This window comes from Cnephaeus nilssonii, assembly GCF_951640355.1.
Source record: "Cnephaeus nilssonii genome assembly, chromosome: 7".
Classification (NCBI taxonomy): domain Eukaryota; kingdom Metazoa; phylum Chordata; class Mammalia; order Chiroptera; family Vespertilionidae; genus Cnephaeus; species Cnephaeus nilssonii.
The window spans coordinates 75,351,789-75,375,667 of record NC_137078.1 but is presented as its reverse complement, the minus strand read 5'-3'; the positions used below and the strand labels follow the sequence as shown (position 1 = coordinate 75,375,667).

Genomic DNA, 23,879 nt, shown 5'->3' with positions numbered 1-23,879 from the left:
CACTCACTCCCTGAAAATAATTACTCCAATTTGCGCAACTCCAACTTCTCCATGGCTATTTCCTAATGTGTGGGTTGGGGCTTGTAGCAATAGTACTCCTAATAGGATTGTTGGGTCAAAACAATTTAGACATAAAAGTAGTCCTTTATATTACATGTACTGAAAGCATTGCTATTATCCGCAGTCGGTCAAGCAGGCAAACATTGAGTATTACTGTTCACCAGGCACTGTACATCCTCAGAGTTTACAGTCTTTAGAATAAGAATTGTCCCATTTTACAGGTCAGGAGGCTGAGATTCAAAGAAGCTAACTACCTGTCTAATAAGACACAGAAAGTCAGTGGCACAATCTATCAAACCTAGGTCTGATTTCAGAAGCTGGGCTTTTGACTTCTCATTCTCCTAGCTCATGTGCTACACTGGCCATGGGGGAGAGGCAGAAGAGGAGGAAGAAGCACTGGATAGCATGTAGTAGGAGAAGAGAACTGAGAAATCAAGAGTAAGGTGAGACTCCAGCAGGGGCAGGGGGACAGTGGCCCCAGGGGATGGCACATGAAAGGCTGGCATGGGAAGAGATTGATTGAGGATGAAGAATGGACACAGAATTTGTTCAAAAGTTGGGAAAAGAACAGGGGAAAGAATATAAAAGTAATCAGTTCTTTCAGCTCTAAGGAGACTCAGGTTCACGACAGGATGGGGAGAACCCAGCCAGGCCTATTCTCAGATCTTTCTGAGGAGAAGGCTGGGGTGCCTGAAAGGCAGCCCAGATGTAACTGTGACTGAGGAGACAGAAAGGAAAGGGACCCTGCAAAGGGAGAGCAAGGGACAGGAGCTGTCCCTGGTCCTGACCAAGCCCTGACCATCACATTGGGGACTTAGGAGTATATAGACAACATTAGGTCCTGCCTTCCTCTTCCTCTGGGGTCTGCAATGCCTCCTCCCATACATACTCAGTTCCACTTTCTATACCTCTCACCAACCACGTACAAGTTTGGGTGCCTTCACAACCCCACACCAGAAACCCATCCTGAAACTCAAAGCCACTCTCCAATTCTTCCCTCCCAACTGGACCCAGCCTAAGTCCTAAGTCCTCTACCTCAGAAGCCTCCCATTTATATCAGAAATAAACCTGATATAAATGGATGAGTGGTTGAGCATCAATCTATGAACTAGGAGGTCACACTCAGGGCACATGCCTGGGTTGCAGGCTCAATCCCCAGTGCGGGGCATGCAGGAGGCAGCTGATCAATGATTCTCTCTGATCACTTATGTTTCTGTATATCTCTCCCTCTCCCTTCCTTTCTGAAATCAATAAAAAAAACTTTTTTTAAAGAAATAGCCCAGCTGGTATGGCTCAGTGGTTGAGCATTGACCTATGAAACAAGAGATTACAACTCAATTCCTGGTCAGGGCACATGCCTAGGTTGAGGGCTTGATCTCCAGGAGACATGCAGGACGCAGCTGATCAATGATTGATGATGTTTCTCTCTTATTGATGCTTCTATCTCTCCCTTTCCTTTCCTCTCTCTAAAAATCAGTAAAAACATTTAAAAATAAAATAAAACTTCCTCCATGCAGCCTTCATGGTCCCATTCTCCCAGCTTAGCATGGTAAGTATGGACTAGATCAGCCTTTGTTTAGACAGAACAAGGCAGAACTAGGGACTCAGTACTCAACATTGTTGATTAAATAAATGTCTGCATTAATGAACATGGAACTAATTTAAAGGGGAGCGGGTGCTGATACTACTGCAATCCCCATCCCACCCCAAGAGCAATGGCAACATTCTGAGCGGCTCCGGCAGTATCTCTTCCACCCTAGGAGCTAGACGTTGGCTCTACACTCCCTATCAAGGCCCGGATCCAGGAATCCTCCCATCCTTATCCCAGGCCTTCTGGGTCATGCAGTTAGGTGGTGGTGGCAGTAGAAAGGAAGCAGAGACAATAGTGCAGTGAGGGTCCAGGTTTACTCTTTGGGGATAGGGAGGAGTGAGGAGTGGGTGGGACGGAAATGCCCCTCAGTAGTCGGCTGTGTAATCTGTGCCATGTAGTCCCCTGCACAACAGTGTGAACTCCTTCACCATCTCCTTTACCCGCCTCTTGTTCACTCGCTCGCTGAAGGAGAGAAGGGAGACCAGGTTAGCACCATCCACCACTACTTCATCTTCTCTTCCAGACCTGAGCCCAGGCCCCACCAGCTCTGCTCACCGAAGGATCTGCTGGCTGAAGGTGTCCTTCTGTTCGGGGCTGAGGCGGGCAGAGGGAAAGCCAGGTGGCTGCAGTGCTTCCTTGATCCACATGCTCAGGAGGCTGAAGCAGTGTTTGTTCAAAGCAAATAGGATGTCGGCAAAACAGTCCATGAGGCTGCGGGAGGCCTGGCCCCCAATGGCCTGAGGAAGACAGGTTCTCAGTACACCAGGGCCTTGTCCCTTCTGCAGCAAGGGTGTTGAGCCATGCCCCACCCCCCTCAGACAGTTCCCCTGCCAAACTGCATATGACAAGTGAGTGCTGCTTTTTGAGAGCCAACTCAGAACTTTCAGACATTTAAATGAGGAAAAAACAGAGTCAGAGAGTTTAGGGAACCAAAGGCTCAAGATTCCCAAAAGGGCAGCTGCCACAGAAGGAAGGGCCACCGTACCCACATCAAGCGCCCCCCGGCTCCACCTCACCTCCAGCACTGCTATGAGCAGCATACGGCCATCCTCCTGTACTACCTTTCCCACGGGTTCTACTTCCCCACATCGAGGCAGTAGCTCTGTCTGCAGAGGATAAAGAGGCCTGTCAGCCCAGCTCCTACCCCCTCATCCTGGAGATAAGACCCATATACCACACCCCTACACTCTGGAGTCCTAGGGGTGGTGGTGGTGGGGTCAGGGGCAGCATGGGACTCACAAAGAAGCCACAGGAGGCCTTGACAGTAGGTGCCTCAGGGAACTTGAGGGCCAGCACAGCTGTGGGAGAGGCAGAAGCAGATCAGATAGAGCCTAAGGATCCTCCCAAGGGGGCCCCAGGCCCACTTGTCCAACTGCCCCACTTACCACACTGGAACACAGCTTTGACATCCAACCGTTCACACAGGAACAAATCTGGCTTCCGCTTCAGAGCCTGCAGGAGGTGGAGCTGGTAAGCCCAGCCCCAGCCAGCTGCAAAGACCATCCCCCCCACTCACCTGCCACCCCAGGGCCCAACTTCACGCACCACAGGTAGAGGCTGTCAAAACCAACCACCCAGCCATCTCTGGGGACACAGACCATCCCAGAGTTCCAGAGGCCAGGAGAGAAGCAGCCAAGGAATGCTGTGTACATGTATGTGTACATGAATGCACAGTGTATGAGAGAGATTAGGGGTCATAAGGCAGATAGCTTGGGTCCCAAGTTACTCCCTGAGCAAACACCTTCCCCTCCCACCCAACATCAGGGACAGATTCCTGCAGGCTCAAGTACCAGCAGTGATCTCTCTTGATTCATAGAGCCAGTTTAGGTCCCCCCCCTACTTATTAACAGAGCAGCAGGAAGAAGAGATGGCAACTGGCCATGGAACACAGTCCAACAGCCTCCTCCCATGTCCTGTCACTCCGCAGACACCCTTTAGATCAGAAAGAGGGAAAATAGGGCAGGTGCCTTGGAGCCATGGCCTACCTTTCACCCAAGATACCCTGTGTGCAGGGCCTTCACGGCCATACCCAGCCCAGGAGCCGTGTTCATGTGGGGGAATGGATGGGGTACAGGGGGCAGGGAGCCCACCCCAAGTGGTACCAGGACATGACTGGCACATCTTCAGGTCACAGGAGATGCTCTGCACAGCTCCAGCAGTCATCAAATGCTGCTGTTCCCCAGCAGCCTCCCAAGGCATAACACACAGACCCCTAACTCTCCAGCCCCTCACATACCTTCCAGTCTGCCATGTTCACTCACACGCACCCTCATGGAGACACCCTACTTACCCTCAAACACACTTCCTTTTTCTCTCTCTCTCTCTCTCTCTCTCTCTCTCTCTCTCTCTCTCTCTCCCCACACACACACATTTGCAATGCACCCTCACTACATATTCACACACTCAAACCGCCACATCCCCAAACCAGCTCCACACCCACACCCTCAATCTACCAATCTGCCAGCACCTGTACTCTCTCAACACATTCATCCACAAATACATACTCAAATACCCTCACCCACAAAGATACACCCTCACAGATACCCACACATCTATCCATCCAGGCCCAGAACACTCCCTATTCCCCACGCCTTTTACCCTGCCCCCCGCAAACAAACTATAAGTTATAAGAGAGTAAGAATCATGCCCGCTTTTGCGCACCATTATATCCCCAGAACCTAGCAGAGTATCAAGCATGTATTACACAATAAATATTTGTGGAATGATTAATAACCCCCCCACATTATTTACCTTTACCCACAGGACTCCCCCCAAACCTACAGGAGCCCCCTAACACAGAACTCCTATATACTAACCTCACATTCCCACAGCCCAACACGTATCTTTTCCAAAACACACATACCCTAATATAGACCTACCAATACCGCAATATATATACCTATCCTCCATAACACACATTCCCACAGCCCAACATGCACATGCCTCCAACACATATCAACATTCAAAATCCATCAATGCCTAACACACATCAACATAAAATACACACCAACACGCATATCCACATATCAACTACAAATCCAACATAATACACATACTACTTACAGCAGTTACATGATTTCTGTTCTTACCAAACCAAACTCAAAACATACAGAGTAAGTTCTGACACACTTAAACACACATACAACCTAACACAGTCTCACAGTGGAGCCAGCACCCCGCCTCCCAGCAGCAGCACAACCTGTCCAGCAGCCCGGCTCTGGGCTCCGGGCTCCACGGAAGCACATTCATCTCAGCCCCTCCCTTCGGAGCCTACCTCTCAAGAGCAGGCTGGAGGCACTGAGGCAGGCAGTTCCCGGCAGGAGCACGGGGACAATGAACCCCAGGCCCTTGAACTTCAGTTCTACCCCTGAACTTCTTGGACACCCCAGCCGCCCAGGAGCTGCTGGGCACAGTTACCACCCCCTCCCTTCCCAACCCCCACCAGGCCAGCCCACTGCCTCCCTTTGGGATCAGCCTCTCCCTGGTCTTTGTAGAAGACTGAGCTAGCTGAGGCAAAGGGGCACTAAAGGAGGATGTTGGGTTGTCAACTTCCACGGAAACAGATGAAGAAACTCTATTCAACTGAACAGAAAAAAAATTTGTCAACAGAAAGCTAAAAATAGGCTTAAATTGAATTTCAACATAAGAGAAAGAGAAAGAGAGAGAACAGAACGTGAATGAATAAAACTAAAACACACCTGTGCCAGGAGTTGCATAAATGAATCAACAATATCAGGATGATTCCTGGGCCCTAAAATATAATAAAGATGGAACTTAAGAAAAAATTATACAAACAGCAACTCAACCTCATATAGTTATGTGGGACTGAGAGCCTGCAGGGAGACAGCGTGGGGGCACATGAGCAGCAGGAAGCAAGATAAAGAAACAAAACATACAAAAACCATGAACTGGGAGAAGCCCAACAGAAAGAGACGGCAAAGTGAAGGACGGGCCTGCCCCAGTTCCCTCCCAAGGGGCCTTCCACCTACTCCCCGCTCCTCCTAGGTCAGTCCCCCAAGTTGTCCCGTGGTGCTCGAGCCATGCTGGACTCCACATAGCTGAAGAAACACCCCGAATTTCTTGCTTCGGCCTCAGCAGTTTGGGGCGGCCCTAAGCTGCTTCCCCATCACTAGCCATCGAACAGGAGGGCAGAGCTGGTTGGTGCTTGGTACCTCCTTTGGAGGCCTGGCTGAAGGCCCTGAAATGGCCAGGGAACAGAACCTGAGCAGGTGCCCCTCACTTCGATGGCCTTAGTGCTGTTGGTCTGGCCAAGGAAGGGAACCTACTGGGTCCACTTAAACCAGAGGACTCCTTCTTGGGGAGGGCAGTGCCCAATGTGCAGTGGGGATGGCCAGGCAACCCACTGGCAGGGCCTAGGGAAGGAAACTGCCTCTTGAGGCCAAAAATGAAAGTCCCACCCAGCAAAGCCCCTCCACATGGACAAGGACTCAGCAGAGAGCCAGGCTCCGGGCTGAGGACCAGCTCCCACCACCAGCCCACATGAAGAAAGAGGGAAACCAGTTAATGTGTTGCCTCGTGGTGCAGTGCAGGGCAGAGCCCGAGGAAGGGAGGGCAAAACTGGGACAGCATACAGGTGAGGGGACCATCCTGTCCAGCGAGACAACCAACAAGCCCAACAAGTAGGATGCTGGACACTGTTCTGCCTCCAGTTCTGATATCTGTGGCAAGGACAAGGCCTGCGCCTGGAGCTCCTACCCGGGCCACTCCACTCTCAATTGCAGGCACTGCAGGATCACCTGCCTGAGACACCACTAAGGAGCTGTGTGATCTTGCGCAAGCCACAAACACCTGGTTTCCCCACTTTAAAGCAGATAATAATCTCTTCCTTGTTTCTTTCTCCAGGCCATCGATAAAGCCCGCCTTCTTCACATCTGAACCCTGAGTTACTCAAGTCCTGGAAGGTGAGGCCTGATGTGCACCATGCATGGGTCACACTGCACACAATAGGTGTGACATTCAACTGTCGCCCTGCTGGCGGTGGGCCAGACAGTGAAGGAGAAAGATTCTGAGGGCAGGGAGCCCTCAGCCTCCTTTTTTAAACAGTGTCTGGTACCTGCTCCATGCTGGCCTCATTCTGAACACTGGGGATACAGAGAGAAGAGACCTAGTCTTGTCCTTCAGGGGCTTAGTCTAGGGAGAGGGAGAGGGACAGATGTGAAGGCTGATTATTGAGTGTAATTGGCGCTGTATCAACAGTGTATACATGATGCAGTTTCAGCAGGAAGTTAGATTCAGAGAAGCTTCTGAGGAATGATGCATGGGTAAGGTGTGAAGGAACGAGAGCTCACCCAGTAAAGGGCCCGAAAGGGAGCAAGGCACAGGGATCAAATGGGACATGATAAGGGAAGATTCAGTGTGGCTGGACGGCTGGAGTCATGGGGACACTGGCAGGAGAGGATGTCGAGAGGTATGCAGGCACTACACCATGTGGGTAGGAATGGGATGAGGGCAATGGGGAGCAATGAAAGGGTTTTAAGCCAGGGAGGGAAAATGCTCAGGTTTGTGTTTTATAAAGAACATTACAGCTGCAGGGTGCAGAATGGATTGGAGAGAAGGGCAGATGCCAGGAAAACCAGTCAGAAAATTGTTGAGGTAATCCGGAGACCCTATACCGAGACTTTGGACATGGAGGGTGGGGAGCAGGGGACAGACTGTGGGATAATCAGGAGGCAGGACCACCAAGACTTGTCTCCAACTAGACAGGAGGAGTGAAAGGAGTAGAGTTGAGGATACCCATATCTGGCCTTCTGGCTCAGCTTTCTCCCCACTTTGGACCTACCCAGAGCCCACCGGAGCAGAGGCCAGTGTCCTGTAACCAGACACCGAGGACACAAGCAGAGAGCACTCTGGCTCCAGCTGAGACCCTTGGTGAGCCTCAATCCTGCAACCACGAGTCTAGGCAAGATTCATGAGGCTGGTGGAGAGCAGTGAGTTTCATTTCCAGCAGGGGAAGCCTGGAGCTCCCTTTTGCCAATTCTCTCAGGCTAAGGGTCAGTGAATGGGGACAGAGGGTGGGACCACAGCCATAGGCTTTTGGCCTGGAAGGGAATAAAATTCGTGTGAAAAAACCCCTAGCGAAGGACCCAAAAGATGCTACTTAATGCCCATAACAATCCTATCAAATATAAGAAATCTCCATTTCACAGATATGGAAACAAAGGCTCTACAAAGGTAAGTGACTTGCCCAAGGTCACACAACTAGTTGGTGGTGATGAGCTTAGAATCTAGGTGTGCCTGATTTCAAAGCCCATGCTCTTTCTACTTTTCATTATATCCCAAAGAAAAGGAGCCAGCCTGGTACCCAAGCCCCTCAGAGCTTCTGGCCCCATCTTTCCCATCATCCAGACTGGCCCTTAGCCCAGCAGGCCAGTAGAAGATATCATTCACTCTCTTATCCACTTCAATCTAAGGTGTCAACTATTTGTAAGGTTGACAATTATGCTGTGCTCGATCCCCTAAGTTTCCCATCAAGTCCCATGTGCAACTCAGGGGACAGAGGAGAACATAGTGGGCAGCTTTGGCTCCCCAGTCAGGGAAGCAGAGGCAGTGGCAGTGGCGGCGGCAGCAGAGACCCTGGTCAGGACCTACCTTGCTGGAAGAGAGTGAGTGTGACGGAAGTGACGAGCAGGAAGAGGGCCTCGATTGGGGGAAAGTGGGCAGGCTCGTGGGCAAAGATGTGGACCAGCTACAACAAAGCAGAGAATGCTGGTCAGCTGAGGCCCTGCATCACCAGGATAGGCCAGCATCCCTGGAACGCAGGTGAGGACCTCTGGCAGGGCAACCAGCAACCCACTCCACCCACCTACCCCATCCTGGTCAGAGAGATCTCTAATTAGGATGAAATCCAGAAGACTGTTGTCCCAATCAGAAGGCCCACCTGTCGAGTGAGGTCAAGAGCAGAGGCCTGGGGGATGGTGCTGTACATCCGACCCAGCATCTCACACAGCTGTGGCACCATGGGGGCAAAGTCATCCAATAGCGTCTTAACAGACTTCTCGAAAATAGCGCACACCGCCTTGGGAGGAAGCAAAGGGGCCCATGAAAGAGAAAAAAATATATTGTATTATAATCATCAAATTTGCTAAAACACTAGATCTTAATTATTCTAACCACTAAAAAGAAATGCTGATTATGTGACGTGAAAGAGGAGCTAATTATGGCTATAATGGCAATTTTATCATGTTATAATATAGAAATGTATCAAATTAACATGTTGTAGACCTTAAATTTACACATTTTTATATGCCAAATATATTTCAATTGAAAAAGAAAAAAGAAAAAGAAAAGGGGCCCTGGTCAGCAAGTCACAATAGGCTGGAACAGAATGGAGGCCTGGCACAGAGGAGGCCTGCGAAGGGGCCCTTACCTATAAGCCTTGCCTGGCTCTGCGAACCAAGGAAGGTAAAGAAGTCTCACCCTGACCCTGAAAGGCAGGAGGCAAAAAGGCCCTTTTCAGAGGGGCACAGATGGAACTTTGTAACTCTTCCTACTTACATCTCCACTATTTCCTCTCAGGGAGCAGCAACAGCAACAAAATCCTAAATTAAAAAGGGACCAAAGGCAGGTCTCTGATGCGAAAGTAGATCCCTGACTGTCACTCAACCACATCAGAGTCCTTTGGTTGAGCATTTCTTGTGATACTGGGAAGTTCTGAATGCTTTCCCAAAAGGTTCCTTATATCTATGGAAAAGGATTTGCCTCCTTTATTTCCTCAAGACCATCGCAAGCTTAAGTGGGGCAGCAATACCTTCCTCCTGCTCCACCTCTGAGAAAAGTCACCATGGGGCAGAGAGCAAGGGTTGGGACTCACCTCCACCACCTGGGCATCATTCAGCCATTTGCTCAGCACCTTCTGGATAAGCTGGAAGACCTGCTGCAGCACCACTACCACCTGGAGACACAGGAAGAAGATGCCCCCACAAGCACTGTCACCCACTGGAGAAGGACCCGGTAGTAGGAAGTAGGCCAGGAGTTCAAATTCAAACCTATCACCCCAGAATGTGTACTGAAGACTCAATGCATGGGACCCTGGCAGAAGGAGTGTTTGCTCAATGCCCTATGAATGAAAGAGGATCTTTGAGTTCTAGGGATCCTCTTAGAAGAAGCCTCAAATTGCAAAGCAGGGGTATTATGAGTGCTTCATAAGATTACTAAATTGTGAGGGGTATCGGGTGGGTGGAGGTGAGGAAGGTATACGGGGGACAAATGGTGGTGGGACAACAACAAAAAAAAAAAAGAGGAAAGAGGAAAAAAAAAAAGATGACTAAAACTTTGCAACGTCCTCTCTATTTCTGCTCAGTAAAACTCTTAGTGCCAAAGCCTACAGGCTGGCCCCAGATAGGCTTAGAGTAGACAGCCCAAGGGATGCATAACACGGGCAGCTTATGCAGGAGCAGAGAGCAGAATGAGGTCCTGGGAGGTGAGGGAAGACAGGAAGACGACTACCATAGAAGGGGCTCTCTGGCAGAGATTTAGTCTGGAGCCAAAGGGTAACTGAAACTAGGGTAGGGAGTTGAGCAGAGGGGCCAGGACACTGTGGCTTCCTACTCTTCAGGAGAAACACTAAAGGGGGTGCTGGGAACAATGACCAAAGCAGTCCCTCACATTTGTATAAAACTTCACAGTATGCAAAGTACTTTCACTCAAGACCATATCTGCTACCCAACAGTTCTATGAGATGAGCAAGCCAATATTCTGATGTTCACAGTTTTGAGTGGGAAGCTGAGACTTCCCCAGATCAAATAGCTTATAAGTGGTCACCCAACACCCTGTCCCTGCCCGAGCTTACCACAGCACTTATCACACTGCTTTGTGACAATCTGTTTACATGTATTTCCTCTAGATTGGGAGCAACTTGAAGGTAAAAACCATTACATGCAGAGCATGTACCGTAAGCATCCTTGGTGCCCACAAGAAACAATGAATGCTGAAGTAGAAAGGCCCCGGAATTAGGGGTTAAAGAAGGGCCCATAATTACATCACGTAGGGGTTGAAAGATAATGTCAGTGTCCCTTATGGTATGGGGAACCACAATGACATCATCCTAGTTGGGCTGGGGACAAAGACACCACCCACAGGGTGAGATAATGACACCACTCCCCAGAGAGTGGGGGGCAATGATAAGATCATTCATAGGATCAAATGCATCATGCCACAGGGAACAATGACAATATTACCCATAGAACTGGAGGTGACAATGACATTCCCACAGGGTTGGGAGATGGGGGCAATGGCAATGACAACATCACCCACGGGGTTGGGTCCCTGTGGTACTGGCAGCTTCCGGAGCTCAGAGCCTTCATGATCATCCTCATGATGACTGACATCCAGCGTGGTGAAGAGGTTGGAGAGAAGCCCCAAGATGTGGACAATGGCCAGCTTGTTGGAGGGATTAGGCTATGGGGAGAAGACAAACAAGTTCTGGATCTTCCAGTCCCAGTTTGGCTCCCTGGCCCCAGCCCTGACCGCCAGCTCCAACCCTATCCCTCAGCAGCACAGTCCACACAAAGGGAAGCCCCAGAATCCCACCCCTGCTCCTCCCTGGCCGCACACACCCCAGCTCTCACTCACTATCTCCTCTGCCAGCTTCTCCAGCTGCTGGATATAGGGCGAGATGAGCGAGTGCAGGTTCTTAAGGATCTCCTCCACCTGCAGGGCTGACAGCAGGAAGCCCAATGCCTGCATCAGCCACATGCACTGACTTGTCTGTGGGAGAGAACATGGAGGGTCAGTCCTGGACACTCTGGTTGTAGGTGGGAAGAATGAACCAACTGGGAAGCTTCCAAGAATAGAGAGTCAAGAACAAGGCAGAAGATAGGATATCTGTGGGTTCCTACAATATCCCCAGGGAGCCCCCTAGAAACTTTTGAGCTCACCTTGTGGATCTGTTTCATTAGCACATCCTAGGGATAAAAAGAAGAAATATGGTATCAGAGCAGTGCAGAGTGTGCCTGAGGCCCAGCTCCACCCAGGGCCCCTGCATACCTGGGAGACTGCCACGATGTTGGCAGCATAGGGTGGCAGGTCATACTTGCATTCTCGGCAGATCTTTTTGAGGGTGGACACAGAAGAGACAGAGAGCTCAGGATTGCCTAGGGCGTGCAGTACAAGGGGAAGAACGCTGTTGATCATGACGGGGTGGTCAGCCAGCCATTCAGACAGAGCTCCTGGAAGAAGAAGGGAGAGAGAGAGGAGAGGATAGTTGAGGCAGACCATGTCCCTGCGAGGCAGGCAGAGCTGCCGGGCAGGGTCAAGTTGCAGCCCCAGTACAGAGCACTGTTCATTCAGAGGACTGAACGGGCAAATATGCATGCACATGATCAAACATGATCCTTAAAGCGGAGAAGCAGGACTAGCCTCACTGAATTGCAGTGGACCAGCCTCACTGAATTGCAGCTCAGTACACTCACTAGGAAGGGCCCTTAGATGTGCCAGGACAGTTAGTTGGCTGCGACACGCACTATGTGTGTGGGCATGTGTGTCTCTCATTTTGGATGGGACCCAGCAGGCTGGCTGTAGCTGGGGATGGGTGCCTATGGCTCTAGAATGTGCTCATGGGTGTGTACCAGGTCTCACCAATGGTGAACATGACGGTATCCGCCAGCTGCACGTTGCTGATGCTGATCCGTGGGATGAGGCCAATGAGCCCAGGCACCACATCAGAATAGTTGACATCAATGGTCTCTGCGATGGATTGGAAGCCATAGAGCAGGGCTTCTGTGTGCTGGGGAAAGAGGGTGCCACTGGCTTGGCTGAAGAGCAGGGTGTGACAGATCTAGGAGGGCTGAGGGAATCAGGCTTGAGGGGTACCTGCCAGGAGTAGGGCTCCTCTGAGCTGGTGAGCAAACGGCCCAGCTTGTCATAGAGGTTGCTGAGCAGCTCGGCCCCCAGCATTTCATAAACATACATGAGCGTGTCTGAGATGTCCACCCTGAGAAGCAGATGAAGACCTTGTACACAGCCTGGATCTGGCCCCCAAGCCCAGGAACCCACCCTGGTAACCTCACAACCAGGTAAAAGTACATAGAAAATAGAGAAAGGAGCTCCAGGATTCAGGAAGCCTGTCCTTGGGCCCCTCCCCTCATTGCCTTCATTATTTCAGGACTCCATTTAGAGCTAGGATTGACCTGCTACCATCACCTGTAAATTCGGAACTGCTCCTTCTCATCTGAGGACCAGAATCCATATTCCTCATCAGAAGGGAACTGGGCCTTGTGCAGAAGCACATCCACCAGCTGGAAGTAGACTGGCCTGTACACTTGCTGGTACACAGCCTGCTTCTCTGCCTCAAAGGACAGAATGTCATCCTGAGAGCCAGGGAAGAGTATTAGCCACCTCACCAGCAGCCACAGAAGCCCATTAGCCACCTTCTCCCATCATGGCCCCCTCCTACTGGAGGTCACATGGACACACCTGCAGTGTGTACCAGAAGGTGAGTGTCAGGGAGCTGGTGGTCTCATTGACAGGATAGTGGCCAGGGATACCCGTGCAGAACATGATCATGTTGACAAGGGCCAGGAAGCTCTGCCAGTGCTCCACTTGGTCAAGCAAGGCCCTGGGAGGAAGGAGATATAGGAGGTCACTCAAGAAGGCTCCATAACCTCCCCTCCTTACAGTGCCCTGCTCTCCCACCCCCAGCTGCTCCACTCCTCACCGAGAGTGGTTCTCGCCAAGGGCCACAGCAATGCGACAGATGCCATGGGAGGTCTCCATGTCCCCATTCTGCACGGCCTGTCGCAGTTGCTCCTGCAGTCCCAGCACCAGTGGGATGAGTTTCAGGAGTGTGTTCACATACCTGGAGGCATGAGGGGAGGAGACCCATCAGAGCTGTCTGCCCATCCCTCACCAGATTTGAAAGAAAGGTACATTTGCCCAGTTTTCCGTTAAAGTCCCCCTCCTCACATCAAATCCAAAGCAAAAGAGAGATCAGGGCCTACATGGCAGCTGCCCATGCTGGGAAGAAGCTTAGGTCAGAGACCTCCTGGAAAACTCTGGAAAGGAAGTATAAGGTCAGTATTATGGTTTGAATTGTATCTTCCTATTAGAATTAATACTGGAATGCATTAAGACTTTGGGGGAGATTGGATGAGATGAATGTATTTTGTATGTGGGTTGGACATAAATTTGGAGGGGCTGGAGGGCAGACTGTTACAGGTTGAATTGTGTCTCCCCCCGACACCCCCTATCCCCGCAAAATATGTTGAAGTCTTACCCTCTAGTACCTCAGAATGTAATCTTATTTGGAAATAGGGTCATTGCAGATAAGGTCACAGAGTAGGGGGGCTCCTAATATGACTGGTGTCCTTATAAAAGACATCCATGTGAAGACTGAGACCTACAGGGAGAATGACATGTGATAGCAAAGGCAGAGACTGGAGTTATACAGCTCATGCCAAGGAACACCAAAGGTTGCCAGCAAACTACCAGAAGCTAGGAGGAGGCAAGGAAGGAATCTACTGTAGGTTTCAAAGGGATCTGATACCTTGATTTCAGACCTCTAGCCTCTACAAGTGTGAGACAGTAAATTTCTGTTGTTTACCCAGTGTGTGGTACTTTAGGACAGTAGGTCTAGGAAACGAATACAGATACTGTTCGGGGAGGCTGAACAGGATGGGAGATAGAAGAGTTAACAGGAAACATGTTAAAGACTTTGAAAGGTAGCAACAGCTCCTAAGAGCATCAATCCCCACCTTCCACTTCACCCTCTACCAAACCCTAACTCCTATGTAATCTGGTAGCAGTAAGAAGGGAAAGCAGATGATGAACTCAGAGAGAGCTAAGGCAAAATGAACAGGACTTGATGATTAACTGGATATGAAGATGGGAAAGAGTCAGGGAAAACCCTCAGGTTACTGACTAAACAACCAGGTAGATAGTAGGACTATAATCCTGGAGGGGTGGATGGAGAGGGACAGTACCAAATTTAATGGGAGGCTGAGGGCGGTAAGTTCAGTGTGAGGCATGTTGAATCAGAGGTACCTGATGAGATATGCAGGTAAAAGTGTCCAGAGAGTTGGATATAAAAACATGAAACCCAGGGACAGATCCAGAGACAGAGAAGCATTGATCAGACTGTCAAACCTCAGAGGGAAGGTAGGGGAGGGTGGGGGTAAGGGGGAGAGATCAACCAAAGGACTTGTATGCATGCATATAAGCCTAACCAATGGACACGGACACCAGGGGGGTGAGGGCATGAGTGGGGGGGAAGGGTGGGGGTGGTTAATGGAGGGATGAGGACACATATATAATACCTTAAGCAATAAAGAAATTAAAAAAAATAAATTTAGAAAGAGAAAAAAATAAAGGATATGGATATGAATGTAATAAAATAAAAAAGATTCAGTATTTGAAAAAAAACCCACATGAAACTCAACAGAGAGGTTAGAGCAAGAGACATAGATGTTGGAGTCATCAGAGAAGAGCTGGTAAGTGGTTACAGGAGTAGATGAGAGCTGCTCAGGAAGAAAGTGTTGAATGAGAGAAGACGGCCCAGGTCAGAGCCCAGAAGCACAATGACCCCTAAAGGAGCGGCAGAGGAAGCACAGTACACAAAAGCGACTGAGAGAAGGCCAGCTCCCTCCCACTGGTCTCCTCCCCAGTAGCCTGCTCTGTGGAGACCAGATTAAACAGAGGAAGTGACACTCTCATCGGCGAATCAGATGCTTGGTACTCCTCTGCTGTCAATCATGACGTCACCATACCAATCTATGGAGGGGGGGGGGGGGGACTGAGTGCCCAGGAGTTCAACATGGACTTGCCCCAAGCAGATTGTTAGGTAAATAACCTAATAACCTTAGGGGTAAAATGTGGACAGAGGCAACCAGTCCAATATGTTGGCCTTCTCCACACCCCCGTTTGGGTGAGATAAGACGTCCATACCAGGATATCTCAGACCAGAGACAGCCCCAGAGGGCGCTGCCTAGAGACAGCTGGGATAGCTTCAGTCTCATGACCCTGACACAGGCTGTACCACCAGACAATGGGCACCTTCAGGCCAGATCTGGCACAAAGAGCAGGGGCAGAGCCAAGGCCAAGATCCCTGAGTTCCCAGCTGCTGGGATGGGGGCAGGAGGTAGTGCCCTGCCCCCTTAGCACTCCCACTGCATTCCAAAGCTGCCTCACACCTGCCAAATTCATGTATATAATAGGTCCCCAATGAATTTTCTTAACTTCTCTTATCTGAGCTTTATAATAAGATAAATCAAGGACAATATAGCCCAGAAGGACTCAGAGTATTACTCAAGGTCATATAGCAAGTTAGAGATAGGTTCCAGGCTGAGAAAGGCCCTTATACTGCTGTAGGTCTGCATCTCTTTCAGGCTCCAACCTGAATTTCCCCAAAGGATCTAGACTGACCTCAGACCATCTCTCCAGTCCTAACTGATGGGGGCTTCCAAGAGCCTAATTCACCTTCTCTCCTCCTTCAGTCACCAATGAAAAGCTTTTCCAGAATTAAAAACATATTGCGGGGCGGCGGGGGTGGGGGGGGAGAGCATTTCAAAGAAGAGTCAGGTAGGCAGCAGCAGTTGTGGAGGAAAGGGAGAAAGGTGGCAAGTGCAAGCTTAGTCAAGGGGAGGGCTGATGTCATGAAACCTGGGTAAGGCAGTGGCTGGATGACCCAGAAGTCAAAACCACTGAAGGCGACTTTCTCAAGCCAAAGCTAGGAAACTAGACTACAACACAGCAAGGTCCAAACTCGAACTCCGAGCTGGGTGCAGCCCACCACCCACTGGGGAAACTCTTGCATAGATTTCTTACCCCTGGGCACCTGTGCCTGAGACTTGTGAGTAGGCAGGAAAACAGACTCAAAGCCCCTAAAGTTTGGGGTGGGAGATAAGAGAGGATGTCTTTAGTGCCATGGGCCATGGCTGAGACTGGGTTCAAGTGGGCTGATTGCAGCTGGTTAGCTTGAACTGCTGGGGCAGGGCTGCTGGGACTCCTTAGCTGCCACTCACACTGAGCTCAGCCCAGACCTGCAATTACAGATCCAGGAGCAGAGCTGAAAAGGGGAAGAGTTGCTAAGCAACAAAGGGAACTGCAGCCAATAGGCACTTAGGAGGCTGTGTGCTTCCTCACTGGCTTCTTGCTTGCTCATTGGTTCATAGAAGAAGAGGCATCAATTACCTGCCAAAGCCCTAGAGACTGGCTGGGCGGGTAAACCTGGGTGTATCCAAGGACATCCCACATCACCCATGCACTGGCCCTGGCCAATTCCCCTTACCCAGCTGTCTGAGCCCAGCCAGCACTTGAGCTCTGGCTGCCAAGGAAGGCCTTGACCTGAGACTTGCTAACCACCTTAAGCTGAAAAAACGTGGGAAACCAGGGGAAAGGCATCATAGTAACCGCCAATGCAACAATGATACTAAATACTAACAAATGCCGTTTCTGGAGTACACAGGAACCATGCTAGACCTTTCACAGACCTTCTCTTATTTAATCCTCATAACAAAATATTCTTTACAGACTACCAGGGACAGGCCCCGTGTACATTATTCTAGTTAAATCATTAAAAACCCGTGAGGTCAGTATGATCACATACATTTTACTAATGAAGAAACTGAGGTTTACCCAAGGTCTCAGATCTAGTACATGGACCATCTGGGATTCCAGCTCAGATGTGATGAAATGCCAAGGCTAGTGCCATTAACCACTCCCCTATGCTGTCTCTTTCAGCATTATTTTCCCCTCCAATTCTGCCAAGGGTTCCCAAAGTCCCATCTCTGAAAGGTTAATGTCAGGCTTCCAGTTTCCCCGGGCCAATTCACCTTATTCCAAAAATCTCATCATGCCATTTTCTCTGCTTAAAATCCTTTCATATCTTTACATCATCCTCAGGATGAAAACTGAAATCTTAAACTGACAAGATCCTACATGATCTGGGCCCAGATCTCCTATAACTGGCCCTTAACCCCTGCTGTCTAATCATACCCTTCATCTGTCTGAAATGTCCTCGCCATATCCATCACCTCCATCTGACTAACTCTTACACAGCCTTCAAAGAATAGCTCAGTTGTCACCTTTTCTGGGCAGCCTTTCACAACCCACACAGACTTGGCTCTTACAGCCCCTCTGCTCTCTCCATTAGAGTATTCATCACGTTGACTATACTTGCCCATTCATGTATCTACTAGGTTATGAGCTCCTGACTTGCAAAAATCAACTCACTTATCTTTATGCTCCTAGTCATCACTACAGGGCCCAACACACAAACAGGTGCTCAGCAAACGTTTGCTGAACACCTTACTACTCTCATTTTCTTCTGAGTCCTTGAATGTGCATGGTGCTGTCCAACACAGGTCTTTGCACCTGCTGTTGTTTCTGAAGTTTGCAACATTCCCTACTCCCCCAACCTCTTCCACCCCTTGTCACTTCGGCAACTCCTACTTTTCATCCGTTCAAAAGATATTGAATGCTACCAAGTGCTGCAGGCACAATATGACAAAATAAAATGATAGAGTGCCTTCCTCACAGAGCTGAGAGACTAATGGGGAGACATACATGAATTTATAATGAAACCGTGTTATGGACTAAGAAGGAAAAACACTGGAGCTCTGAGATAAAATAACAGAAGACACCAAACTTAGTCTTAAAAATCATGAAGGACGTGAAGTTTAAGCTGAGACAGAAGTGATATGTCAAGTACATGTGATGGTTCAGAGCCTGGAAGGAACATGGGACATTCAAGGAATTGAAAAGACTGAGAGTGAAGAAGGCAAGGAGATCGGCCATGAGGTGAGGCTAGAGATGTCATATTGTGCAGCATCTCTGTGAATCAAATTAAGGATCCTGAACTTTACCCTATGAGCAGCGAGAAGCCACTGAAGCATTCTGAGCAGAAAGGAAATATTACAGACTCATTTTCAAAAGATCACTCTGGCTGCTGGGTGGACAATGAAGGAAGGGTACAAGAGCAAAAACCAGGGGACTGGTGGGAAAGCTCTACAATAATCTGGGGAGAGGTAATGACAGCTTGAACTAGAGTGGTGGCAGTGGAAATGGAAAAAATAGATTTGCAATACGGTCAGGGGCAGAACAGCCAGAACTTGGCTGAGAGAAAGAGAAGAGTCAACTATTTTAACTGAATAATTCATTGGATGGTTAGCTGTCTAATGTCTGTCTCCCTCTTTGAACCATGGGACAGGGACCCTGTCTTGATTGGTTCCTTGCTGCATCTCCAGCATAGGACCATGCATGCAGTAGGCACTCAATTAGTGTTTACTGAACAGATGGATGGATGGATGCGTGGATGGCCAAGCAGACTGCCCCACTCTGGGAAGGTGGGGACCAGCTCACCTCTGGGCATCAGGCTGTGAGATGGCATTGACAATGGCCTCCACACTGCTGTCGAAGAGCTCCGAGTCCTGCAGAGCAGCGAAGGCAGCCTGAATGAGAGCCTCACAGTCCTGCAACGGCACCTCCAGCTGCACCCAGCTGGAAAAGCACTTGAGTACCTTCTGACGCACACAGCTGGGTGAGCTGGGCTGCTGTAGCAGCTGCTCCAGCAATGGGAAGACAGCCCCACACTCCACTGCCAGGCTGGCCCGCACCAGGCCTTTGCGATACTGGGGCAGGCGACTGGTCTGAAATTCCTCAGGCAGCACTGTCAGCAGCTCCAGCAGAGCCAGGCAGCGACCCTGGCCATCCACCAGTGAGTCCTCAGCCTGGAAGAGTCGTACCATATCTGCCACAGCACATGGCCAAGCGTCGGGCATCATGCTGAGAGCTAACGAGGCCAGCGCCACACACAGCCGAGTCAGCACAATCTTGGAACCACTGGCAAAGCGAGTGATCTGAGTGAAGAGCTGCGCCTTTAGACTTTCATACTGGTCAGTGGGGATGTCACTCCAGTAGCGAGAGATCTTGATGTGCAGGGCACTGGCCCCAAAGTACTGGATCTCAGGCACCTTGTCAGGCTGTAGTAACTGCCAGCTGAAGTGCCAGGCCTGTGGGGAGACCTGGGCCTGCATCAGCCACTTCTGAGCCAGGTTCTTGTTCTCAATGTTGGGGTCGTAGTAGAGCTGGTGCAGCGCCTGCAGGACAGCACAGGATTGAGCAGGTGCTGGCCACTCTGGATCCTGCCAGAGCCCAGAAAAGAGGGTGTGATTTGGTCCCACAATACTGCTCTCTCTTTCTGACTGAGGGAGCTGAGCAGAAAGGGAGAGCTCAGGGCTCTGCAGTTTCCTGGGCCCAGGGTCCAGCCGATATTTTGAGAACCTGAACTTCCTTCATGCTCTACTATATCCTCTTCTCCTTATAGCAAAACATTATGGATTCAAAGAGTGAACCTCCACAGGACAGCACACACACACACACACACACACAAAGAGGAGGCTGAGCTCATCAAAGGGGAGGCATGCGAGGTAAAGGGCAAGGCCCAGGTGGAAGGAATGGCTCCACAGGGATGAAGCTAAGCCTGAGAAGAACATGAAACAGCCTGAGGGGCCCTGACCCTCCCAGGCACAGCTGTTCCAATCAACTCCAAAAGCTCCATTTAGCTCCCCCAGGATCTTCCCTAGGTCACTCCAGATGCTGGCACCAAAGCCAGTGTGAAATCTGAGAAGGACTAAGACTTTGCCAGGCAGCCCTTGTGCAGAAACATCCTGGAGAGGGGGATGAGAAAACCCCTCTAGAGTGCATGGAGGATCCAAAGAACTGGTCTGGAGAAGTCTTAGCCTGCTGCCCTGGCAAATGCCTACCCTGAAATTCCCAACTAGCTGAATCCCCAGGGTCCCAATTCCATTGGGACTTCACACAGCAAGAAAACAAGAGGTTTATCTCCCTGGCAGCACACGGAACAGTGCAGCACCATGCCAACACTGCCCAGCCCCATGGGGTGGAAGAGTGAGACCAGGACTCTGACCACCTAAGCAGTCTCCATCCAAGTAGGCTCAGCTCTATCTGTCCCTCTGACAGCCCGTTATAGCCACGGTTGCTGTTTGGCTGCTCAAGGATGCAGAGAACAGAAGCAGAAGGGAGGCATCCTCACCAATTGGTATGGCAAACAGGGGTCAAGAATAACAAATGAGTTATCTGCAACTATTCCTCATTTCCCATCAAGGTAGCCCTACCTCCCCATTAATCCTGGGGGTGTGGAGGATGTGGTTCTGCATTCCAGGCCTCTGTGGGCGAGAAGCAGTTTTCCAAAAAGATGGACTGGGCAGTGGGGCAGTCTGGGAGGGCGATGGCAGGAAGCTTTATGGGCCAGTGAGTAGAAAAGAACCCCGAGGCCGCCAGCAGAACCAGGCCCCTGGGACCCAGCACAAAACAAAGAGGGCCAGCCATCCTCCTGCCTGCCTTCATCCAATAAAGGAGGGCCCTTCTCCAAGAAAGTCTGAAAACATAACCCAGGTTGTTTTAGTCTCAGATTATTTTCTGAGCCCCTGGCTCAGCAAAAAGGGTCCAGGATGGCTCAGCATCAGTGTGGTTCCTGGGGACTGAGCTGTAGGTCTCCTGGGTTCCTGGGTTCTCACAGTTCCCACGGAGCTGGACAACAGCCAATCTGGCTGTAGGGCTAAGCCATCAACACCCTGGAGGGGCCCTCCCAAGACCCCCGAGGATCTATCCACAGAGGACCCATGTCTGAGGAAAGCCAAACAGAGCCCCTTACGACACTGTAACACTGCTGTCCTGCGGGCCCAGAGACAGCAAATGCCAGGTGTCCTGGGGGCACCATCCCAGCGGGCACCCAGCCCAGGTCTGGGCCCTGGCATTAGTGTCAGTGCCCAGAACTTCTGCTCTGTCACTGGAGTGCCCACCCCAGGGCCCTCATACCTTCTCCACGTTCTCCACAGTGAAGTCCAAGGCTGGTGCTGCTCCAGCCCCTGCAGCCCCCGTCTGCTCCTCCCGCCGGTCCATCTTTGCTCCTCCCCAGCAGGGAGGTGGACCCTGACCTGTCTCCTGCCCCAGCCCCTTGGCTGCTGGCCCCCTTGCTAGACCCCGGCTTGAGTGCCCAGGGAGTGGTGTGGGGACAGGGGACCCAGGGTGGGCATGGCTGCCGAGGCCTCCCCACCTCGATTGGGGGTGGAGGGTTTGCCAGAAACCAAAAGGGGTGGTCTTAGGAGGAGAGCCACTGAGGGGGGTTCCGAGGAGGAGCCCTCAGTGAGGAGTTCTCAGGCGGGGGTCCCAGTGGTAGGTCACGGCTCTGTTTCCAGAATCTGTGAGAAGGAAGTCATGGGGAGGGAGGCCCGTGGGGAAAACCGAGCCCCAGCCCGTGAGAGGTCACTGGGTCGATGGCCTGTACCCACAACACCCTCGTCGGAGTGCGCTCCTGGGTCCTATGAGGAGGTCACTGGGGTGGGAGGTCACGAGGGAAAGAGCCCTTGGCGGGTTACGGAAGGCGTTCCAACGAAGCGCGGGGGTGCAGCATCGACACTCTGGGGCGAAGAGTCCGTAATGTTGAGGGGCTGTGGCAGATCCCCTCCGCTGGGCCTGGCCCTCACTCTGCTCACCGCCCGGCTCCGGCCCCGCTACCGCCGCTGCCTCCGCCCCAGTGACTGACAGGCTAGCCGGCTCGGCCGGGACGGGGCGGGGACCTCAGCGAGGCGCGGGCTGCCCCGAGCGCCTGTTCCCGGCACCGCCGACTCGGGCGCCGACCCTCCCCCGCGCCTACCCTGACCCGGCCGGCCCGGCACAGCCCGGCACGGCCCAGCGGAACTGCGCGGAAACTCATTCCGGGTCTTTGGGCCTGTCCTCGTGCCAGCCCTCGCGCCCCGGATCAGGCGACGGAGCGGCGCGTCGCTCGAGGCCCCCGCCGAGCCAAGGTCCCGTCGCTACGCACCCTGGGAAATGTAGTCTCTATTGATCCTAGCGGGAGGACGGCGCCTCGCGGCGGAGGCTGGGAGCACGTGGGCTGGGGCCCCGCGGGGCCCCGGGAGCCTCAGGCTTACTAGGGCCGGCAGGCACTCCCAGTCAAACTGGAGGGGAAGCTGCGGAGCAGCTCCTTAGGAGTGTGTGACTCAAGGGGCTGGAGGTGGGAGCCCAGGTCGGAGGAAAAGGTGTGTGTGTTGGGGGCGAGGCGAGGAGCGGTGTGGAGGATCGGTCACTCTGGTGCTCCGCTTCGGGTGCACCCTGAGGCCCAGGAACCGGGCCGTGTGGGAAGGAGGCGTCAGTACTAGGAGAAGAAAGGAGGCTCGGTGCGCCTCAGGAATAAAAAAGGACGGCTCTCGGAACCACCCAGTGAGCAACCAGGAAACCACATACCATGGACAGTGCTCGGAGCATTTCATAAGGTTCTTGGAAGCAACTTCTATTTATGTGTAATTAGAATAAGACTAGCTCACACCTAAGTGCTACGAACAGTACTTTGCATAACTTACGCATCAGTTCTCAACAACTACAAGGCGGGGAATTTTATGTATCACTTTCAGATGAGGAAACAGGTTGGGGAAAGATGAGCTTATCTTGCCCCTGGACACTCAGGGTATCAGAGATCACCAATAGATATGCTCAGGGGCAGACCCCAGCAGTCCCTTCTCTTTACCACTTGCCGTTTTTCCTTGGAAAAAAATTTTTTTAAATTGATTTTAGAGAGAGAGAGAGAGAGAGGAGGAGAGAGGGAAAGAGAAGAAACATCGATGTGAGAGTGAAACATGGATAGGCGGCCTCCTGCACGCCCCCTATCGGGGATAGAGCCAGCAACCCTGGCATGTGCCCTGGCCGGGAATCAAACCAGCAACCTCTTGGTGCACTTCAGGACACCCAACCAACTGAGCCACACCAGTCAGGGCATCACTTATCCTTTCATTAACTCTTGCCAGCTACCCGGGAGGAGGGGAGTGGGGCGGACCTCTATACCTGTGTTCAATGGAGGAAAAGAGCATTGGCAATAGCCACCGAGGCCTGGGAGGGCAGAAGAAGGCTTCCCTGAGGAGGAGAAACTTGAATGGGGGAGGAGGTGCTCAATTAGCTGGTAAGCAAAGACCAGGTGGAATCCACTCAACAAATCTTTATCAAGAAAACGTTTAAAGTACAGCTAGTAATTTGTGTTCAGTTTAAGGGGATATAGGTGGGGTGAGGAAGAGGGAGGGCTGAGTAACAGGTGAGGTTGGAAAGACAAGTTGGGAGCAGTAGACGCTTGAATGAGTTTAGACTTTATCCTAAATGCAATATGAAACCATCATGCGATTTCAACTGGGCGTTGACTGGATTTGCATTTTAGGAAAGTCTACCTGTAGTATGTAGGATAAATCGAAGGAGGAAAGAGTAGAAG

The 23,879-nt window shown here is 51.2% G+C and overlaps 1 protein-coding gene across 1 annotated transcript; it reads right to left on the bottom strand.

Annotated features, from left to right (window-relative positions):
* Positions 1-1,912: 1,912 nt before the first annotated feature.
* Positions 1,913-22,308, bottom strand: IPO13 (importin 13). Its single transcript, XM_079777397.1, has 20 exons — positions 21,443-22,308; positions 18,965-19,701; positions 13,326-13,466; positions 13,085-13,226; positions 12,812-12,978; positions 12,482-12,602; positions 12,248-12,395; positions 11,657-11,838; positions 11,548-11,574; positions 11,243-11,377; positions 10,925-11,068; positions 9,483-9,563; positions 8,550-8,687; positions 8,261-8,357; positions 5,350-5,402; positions 3,037-3,103; positions 2,891-2,949; positions 2,668-2,757; positions 2,207-2,388; positions 1,913-2,113 (listed from the first exon to the last, which is right to left on the bottom strand). Exons 1-20 carry the CDS (start codon positions 21,524-21,526, stop codon positions 2,017-2,019), a joined length of 2,892 nt encoding a protein of 963 aa, XP_079633523.1. The 5' UTR covers positions 21,527-22,308; the 3' UTR covers positions 1,913-2,016.
* Between the last annotated feature and the right edge of the window lie 1,571 nt (positions 22,309-23,879).